The following is a 7,505-nucleotide window of genomic DNA, read 5'->3' as shown; positions in this document are numbered from 1 at the left end:
TGTGACCATGCAGTGTGTTAGCAAACTCTTTGGCCTTCACTAACTTGGTAGCCAACATTTCAGGGGGTGGTGTGATAGGTGAAACAGGTGAAAAGGATTAAGAGGTATAAACTCCTGGTTATAAATAATTCACTGGGATGAAAAGCACAACATAGAGAATATAGTCAATGTTGCAAAAATTGTGTTAAAAATTTCACTGTCTATTTTGCATTTCATTTATTATGAATAAGGTCAAGTATAATTTTATACATTTAAAAGCCATTTTTATTTTTTCTGTTACCTGCCTAATCGTGATTTTTGTCCATTTTCAGGTAGTTGATCATCCTATTGATGTTTCAGAGCTCTTGAGGAAAATAGAGCTTTATCTGTCTTACATGTTGGAAAAGTTCCTTTCACAGTTTGTCATTTATATCTTAAGTTTGCTTATAGAAATTCCTTCACCCATGGTTTTTGCATAGGCAAGTTTATTACGATTCCCTTTATATCTTGCTTAGAGAGTTTTTCTTCCTCTGCAAGATTGTAAAAAGAAACAAAACAGAACAGAACACAAAAACTCCATGATTTCCTTTACTGGTTTCGTTTTTAACATTAAAATTTGATAGATCTGGAATTTATTTTGGCATAACGAGAGTGAGAAGCCCCCCTTCCCTCCGTCTGATCAGTCAGTTCATTGAACAACCCATCCTCGCCACCCCGCCCCCCGCGTTTTCATTGTGTTCTACCCTCCTTAAGGTGTCTTTCTTTCTCTACTAGATCTTGACACATCTTTTATTAGAACCATGAAACCAGAGGACTTTGGGTAGTGCCGTGAGTCCTGCTGTAGGGCAGGGAGTCTGTATGGGTCCGAGGCTTGCGTGCGGAAGCCGGGAGCCGGCCTAGCCACTTCCTCCCTCCCGCAGGTCTGCAGTAAGGGGCAGTTGGGGGAAGCAGGCCTTTGGATCACTGCTGGATCGTTTGCTAATTGATTGGGGTGGGGGGAGGACGGGAGGGAGGGTGTGAACCCGTCCTTGTTAGCCACGCAAAGTCTTTATTTTCCAGGACCTAGTCTGGTTTCTTTTATGGCACCCTACCCACCCAAATCTTCCTTAACATGGAGTGGCAGGGCGCCCCGCCCCGTCGCCTCCAAAGCCCTCTTGGCGGGTCCCGGTCTACCATCTGGATGACACGGAGGCTCCGGGCGCCCAGAAGGGAGCGGCGCCCCGCAGTGTCCTCGGCGCCCACCAGAAGGCGCCCGGGCGCCCGCGGTCCCCGCGCCCCCGGAGCCGCCGCCGCACCGCGCCCGGGAGCCGAGCCGCCGGGAGCCGCCTGAGCCTCCCCTCCTCGCAAGCGGAGCTCGGGGCTGGGGTGCACGGTTTCTCAGCTCCGTCCGCCCCCCCGCCCCCCACCCTCCCCGCTGCAGGAAACGCCCAGAACCGCCGCGCGCCGCAGCCCACAAAGCCCGGAGCGTCGGAGCGTCGGAGCGCGGGAGGGGCTGGGCGAGCCCGGGACGGGAGAGGATCCCCCGGACCAGGCTCGCGCCCGGCTCCCCGCCCAGGCCGCCTCCGGCCCCATGAGGACCCCCCGGCCGGGGCCGAGAGCCTGCAGCAGCCCGGACGGAAGCCCTGCGGCGGCCTTGCAGCCCTAGGCAGGTCAGTGCCCGCGCGGGATGGGGTCGCGCTGCGGCCGGAGGCTGCGCGCTCGCCGCCGCGCGCCCAGGTCACACCGCCCGCCGCACCCACAGCGCCCGTGATTCTGCGTTTTGCATGACAGGCAAGGTGTGGAGCTCACCGGGGGCCGGGTGATGCTCGGGCGGGGGCGGCGGGGCCGGCCGGGCGAGGACCCGCGGAGGCAGGGCGTTCTGGGGTTCGCCCCCCCGCCCCGCAGGCACCGCGTCCGGCGGCCCCTGCATCAACGCGCCGGGCCTGGGCGTGGAGGACACCGAGACGGAGATGCGGGAGGAGAATAAAGGAGGCTGCAGCCGCGAGGCCCGGGAGGGAAGCGAGGAGGGCGGGGGAACCATTCGCTAGGCGCAGCCCGGCGCGCCGCTGCGGAGGGCGCGGGGAGCCGGGAGCCGGCCGCAGGCTCGGGGAGCACCGGCCGCGGGGTCCCAGCCCACGCCTCCCCGCCGCGCCCTTCTCACCCTCCCTCCCGCCCGCCAGGATGCGGCTGGGCCGCCGGGCCCTCTACGCGCTGGTGCTGCTGCTCGCCTGCGCCTCGCTTGGGCTCCTGTACGTGAGCACCCGGGACGCGCCGGGCCTCCGGGCACCCCTGGCGCTGTGGGCGCCCCTGCAGGGCCCCCCCAGGCCGGAACTACCGGACCTCGCGCCTGAGCCCCGCTATGCACACATCCCCGTCAGGATCAAGGAGCAAGTGGTGGGGTGAGTGCCAGGAGTGCTGGCGGCAGAGCGGCCCCCGCGGGGGGTGGCGTGCGTAGCCTTTGTCTCCCCGCACTGCTGAGCTCTGGTGTCTGGCTTCTCCCGACGAGCGGGGGTGGGGGTGGGGGTTCTAAGTCTTGAGCTGGGGGAAAAACAATCCCTCCTCCCAGAACCTTGTCGTGGTGATGGGAGGGGAGGATGTGCAGGCGGAGGAAGGTCCTCAAAGACTTTCTGAGGCCCTGACGGTTCCACGTGAAAGGGGCCCCATGTGGGGTCCTGAACTGAACGGTGGGTAGGCCACTCTGAAATTCTAGCAGTTGGCCCTGTTCTACACTCTGTAAAATCCAGATTTGGGGGATGAGTCATGCCATGGGTGGTCTCTCCTCCTGGGAACTATTTGGAGAGCAGTGTTTAAGGGGACAGACATGGGATGGGCAGGGTTGAAAGCCAGCGAGCGGGGCACTGTGTAAATGCTTTGTGGGGCGACTGCAGCTGTATGGCTGGGCTCTGATGACCCTTCGTCCCTCCCTCCTCCAGGCTGCTCTCTGGGAACAACTGCAGTTGTGAGTCCAGCGGAGGGAGCCTTCACCTCCCCTTCCAGAGGCAGGTCCGAGCCATTGACCTCACCAAGGCCTTTGACCCCCAGGAGCTGCGGGCTGCCTCTGCCTCCAGGGAGCAGGAGTTCCAGGCCTTCCTTTCAAGGTACCAGCCTGAAAGGAGGGCGTGTCCCTGCAGCTGTGGAGCCTGGGAGGCCGGGAGGGAGGGCGTGATGGGAAGGAGAGCTCCTCCGCATAGGATTCCTTCTCTGTACTCCGCTGCCAGGAGCCAGTCGGCCGCTGACCTGCTGCTCATAGCCTCCGCCAACTCCCCTCTTCAGTACCCTCTGCAGGGTGTGGAGGTCCAGCCGCTCCGGAGCATCTTGGTGCCAGGTGGGGAGACTGAGTCTAGGGGATGACCCAAGCCACTTGGGGGTGACAGAGCTCAAGATTGGGTGAGGAAGAATGAAGGAAGGTTGGGATGGGAAGCGGGGAACTCCTGATGAGCGGGACTTGAGGGTGCCTGGGGGGCTCAGTTGGTTAAGCGTGTCTGCCTGGGCTCAGGTCATGATCCCGGGGTCCCAGGCCATAAAGAGCTATTGCTTTAATGGGAAGGAGTAAAAAATCAGTTACTCTAGGCTGCGGGCCCAGCATGTGCCCTGCTGTGGCCTCAACAAAGAGGGATGGTGAGAAGGTGTGTGCTGTGTGTGATGAGGGAGAGAAGAGAAAGTGAAGGCTGGCTGTGATTCTTACTGCCTCTCCTTCCTCCCAGGGCTGAGCCTGCAGGCAGCTTCTGGTCAGGAGCTTTACCAGGTAAGAGGACACGAGGCTGGGAAGGCCAGGTGGGCATTGAGGATGCTGGAGGGAGCCCAGGCTGCCCAAACCAGGGAGGCAAGAGGGTCTGAGACCTAACCCGGTGTTCTCCAACCCCCACCCCCAGGTGAACCTGACTGCCTCCTTGGGCACCTGGGATGTGGCAGGGGAAGTGACTGGAGTGACTCTCAATGGAGAAGGCCAGCCAGATCTCACCCTCACCAGCCCAGGGCTGGACCATCTCAACCGGCAGCTACAACTGGTCATTTATAGCAGCCAAAGCTACCAGGCAAACACAGCAGACACAGGTGTGAGGCCTGGGTGGAGGCATGGGCAGGGTGGGTGAACAGAGAGCCCAGAAGGGCTGGAGCGGGCAAGTGACAGAGGGTGTGGGAGACATTCGGGCAATGGCCAGAGCTGCCCAGTCACACAATGGGCATTTCAACTAGGCCAGCAGGGCCAGGGAGGGAGAGAAGGGGCCTTTGTTCATCTGGGGCCAGAGCAGGCCAAAGGGAAACCCGAGCCTTGGGTGTGTACCCCCCTTCAGGCCAACCATGGGGGCCCAGGAAGTGACCTGCCCCAACTCAAGCTCTGTTCCCAACCCACCACTTACTAGAGGGCAAAGGGCTTTATAGCCCAGAGCTCCCATTTCTCCTCTAGCAAAAGAGGCACAGCTCTCCAAAGCTTGCTACACCAAACCTGCTCCCACTTTGGGGCCTTTGCACTTGCTGTTCCCTCTGCCTAGAATGCTCTTCCCCCAGATTTTTGCATGGCTGGCTCCTTCTTGTCGTTTGGATCTCAGCTCAGATGTCTCCTCTTCATGATCACATTACTTGTTTTATTTTCCATTCAATGCTTACCAGTGTCTGAATTTTATTTACTTAGCTTGAAACCAGACTGACTAGGTTCCTATCTCAATTTTGTTGCTTAATAGTTGTGTAAATGTAGGCAAGTTACCTAAGTTATCTATGCCTTTTTCTGTAGTGGGAATCTACTTAATAGATAGCTCGTGGGGATTAGTGAGTTCACATATTTAAGGTAACTTAAAAAGTGCCTGCCACATAGTAAATGCTCAATAAGGTTAGCTTTTAATTAAATCTTTTTTAAAATTTATTTATTTATTTATTCGAGAGAGACAGACAGAGAGAGAGAGAGAGAGAGAGAGGCAGAGACACAGGCAGAGAGAGAAGGAGGCTCCACACAGGGAGCCCGATGTGGGACTCGATCCCAGGACTCCAGGATCACGACCTGGGCCGAATGCAGGTGCTAAACTGCTGAGCCACCCAGGGATCCCCTAAATCTGTTTTTTAAAATTAAATACTTTATTTCTTTCTCCCGCCCATTAGAATGTTGGTGCCAGGGGCCTAAAAACTTTGCATTCCTGTCCACCAGGGCCCAGAAAGATGGTACACAGACTAGGCACTTAAATATTGATTTACTTACAAGGGAATGTTATCCCAGCCTTAAGGAGCACGGCTTTGTGTCCTTTCTTCCCAGTCCGGTTCTCCACGGAGGGACATGAGGCTGTCTTTACCATCCGCATAAGACACCCTCCCAACCCTCGGCTTTACCCACCAGGATCTCTACCCCAGGGAGGTGAGGTTCATGCATGTGGGGACCTAACTCCAGTGCTGGTGGGGAGAAGTTGGGAGAGGGCGACCCTGGGGGAAGACGTCTTCTTGCTCCCCGCTTCCCACTCGGGGTCTCTGCACCTAACCCTGCCCCTCACTCCCAGCCCAGTACAACATCAGCGCCCTGGTCACCATTGCCACTAAGACCTTCCTACGTTACAATCGGCTACGGGCGCTCATCGCCAGCATCCGCCGCTTCTACCCAACGGTCACCGTGGTCATCGCGGACGACAGCGACAAGCCAGAGAGCATCAGAGGCCCCCACATCGAGCACTATCTCATGCCTTTTGGCAAGGTGCGCAGCCAGGGAGGGTGAACCGCTGTGCACCAGAGGGCGCCTTCAGTGTCTGAAGTCCCTAGAGTAGTGATTCCAGAACTACTGGGTGCCTGTTAGGCATGGCAATTCCGGGACGTGAGCTCCGGCGGAGCAGGAATCCTGCCTGCCTTGCTCGCACTGCGTTCTTAGAACGTGCTTAGCACCTAGTGAGCGCTCGCTGAATAGGTGAGGGATGAATGCATGAATGAATGAGGGGCACTAACACCTTGCCCCAGGACGGTGACTCGGGGCCCTGGCAGTGGGAAAGCAGCTCTGGACTAAAGTGCAGGGAGGCGTCAGGAGAGAGGGAAAGGTGGCCGCGGGTCCGGGCCCTCCTCTGCAGCTTCACCAACCATCCATGCGCTCGCCCAGGGCTGGTTCGCAGGCAGGAACCTGGCCGTATCACAGGTGACCACCAAGTACGTCCTGTGGGTGGACGACGACTTCGTCTTCACTGCGCGGACGCGGCTCGAGAGGCTTGTGGACGTGCTGGAGCGGACGCCGCTGGACCTGGTAGGGGCGGGCCCGCGGTGGGTGGGAGACGGAGGCCGGGGCGGCCCTGGGACGGGCCCACGGGGGACCACGCGGCGAGCCCGCCCGCAGAGCCTGGGGCGATCTGGGGCCCCTCAGGGGTGGAGCGAGAGAGGATGGGCCGGGAACCCGGGGGGGGGGGTGTAGGTCCAGCCCCCACTCCCCCCCCCCGTGTCCCTGCACCCCCTTGGCCACCCTCCCACTGCCCGCAGGTGGGCGGCGCGGTGCGCGAGATCTCGGGCTTCGCCACCACCTACCGGCAGCTGCTGAGCGTGGAGCCCGGCGCGCCAGGCCACGGGAACTGCCTCCGGCAAAGGCGTGGCTTCCACCACGAGCTCGTGGGCTTTCCAGGCTGCGTGGTCACCGACGGCGTGGTCAACTTCTTCCTGGCGCGCACCGACAAGGTGCGCGAGGTGGGCTTCGACCCGCGCCTCAGCCGCGTGGCGCATCTGGGTGAGTGGCGCCCCCTCCCGGCCGGGCCGCAGGGACACCGCGCCCCCGGGGCGCTGGAGGCACCACGTATCCTGCGCCCACCAAGAGTTACCAAGAGCCCACCCTGCCGGGCCGCACACCACTCAAGCCTCCACGCCCAGCACAGCCACTGCCACCCGCCACCTTTACTCCACGGCTAGCTGCGTCCCCTGTTCAGGCCACCCTCCTAGAGCAGCCGCTCAGTGCACCTAGTGTACATTTAGGTGTGTGTTGGGGAGGCCTGGGTGGCGCTCTCGTTATCAAAGCACAAGGTTAAGTATGTGGAGTCCATTTTACAGAAGAGTGAAACTAAGACCCCAAAGAATTAATTACTAGCCCAAGGGCCCTGGAAATGGGGCCCCTTCATGTGCACCCTCCATACCCCAAATCTCAGTTCTCCCTGAAGGGTTGGCTTTCTGTACCCTTCAGACCCTTCACTAAGTACTCTCCCTCCCTCCACCCCCAGAATTCTTCCTGGATGGGCTTGGTTCCCTTCGGGTGGGCTCCTGCTCAGACGTCGTTGTGGATCATGCATCTAAGCTGAAGCTGCCTTGGACATCAAGGGATGTGGGGGCAGAGACTTATGCCCGGTACCGTTACCCAGGATCACTGGATGAGAGTCAGGTGGCCAAACACCGCCTACTCTTCTTCAAACACCGGCTGCAGTGCATGACCTCAGAATGACGGCCACTCGGGGCCTTCAGACTGTCAGGCTGGGCCTGCCGCCTCGTCCCTGCCAGGAATTTCTAGCAAACCCCACCACCCAGTGACCACTCCACTGACTGTCCCCGATCCCCTTCAGAATGTGATCCCAAATAGGGGCTTGTCCTGGTGACACTCCTTTTTGTGAGTG

At 59.3% G+C, this 7,505-nt stretch overlaps 1 protein-coding gene across 2 annotated transcripts; it reads left to right on the top strand.

Moving 5' to 3' along the window:
- Window positions 1–1,421: 1,421 nt before the first annotated feature.
- On the top strand, window positions 1,422–7,344 carry B4GALNT1 (beta-1,4-N-acetyl-galactosaminyltransferase 1). 2 transcript variants are annotated; one of them, XM_055329464.1, is made up of 11 exons: window positions 1,422–1,628; window positions 2,139–2,357; window positions 2,892–3,056; window positions 3,177–3,283; window positions 3,663–3,703; window positions 3,831–4,011; window positions 5,201–5,299; window positions 5,439–5,629; window positions 6,023–6,163; window positions 6,394–6,634; window positions 7,119–7,344. In XM_055329464.1, the coding sequence occupies exons 2-11, from the start codon at window positions 2,140–2,142 to the stop codon at window positions 7,334–7,336; spliced, it is 1,602 nt and encodes a 533-aa protein (XP_055185439.1). In that variant the 5' UTR covers window positions 1,422–1,628; window position 2,139; the 3' UTR covers window positions 7,337–7,344. The 2 variants fall into 2 exon arrangements, with proteins under 2 accessions (XP_055185439.1, XP_055185438.1); XM_055329463.1 differs by having other exon boundaries at window positions 3,150–3,283.
- Window positions 7,345–7,505: the final 161 nt, after the last annotated feature.

Source organism: Nyctereutes procyonoides, unplaced genomic scaffold (genome assembly GCF_905146905.1).
Source record: "Nyctereutes procyonoides isolate TBG_1078 unplaced genomic scaffold, NYPRO_anot_genome, whole genome shotgun sequence".
Lineage (NCBI taxonomy): Eukaryota > Metazoa > Chordata > Mammalia > Carnivora > Canidae > Nyctereutes > Nyctereutes procyonoides.
The sequence above is the reverse complement of the archived record's forward strand: the minus strand, read 5'-3'. Positions and strand labels throughout refer to the sequence as shown.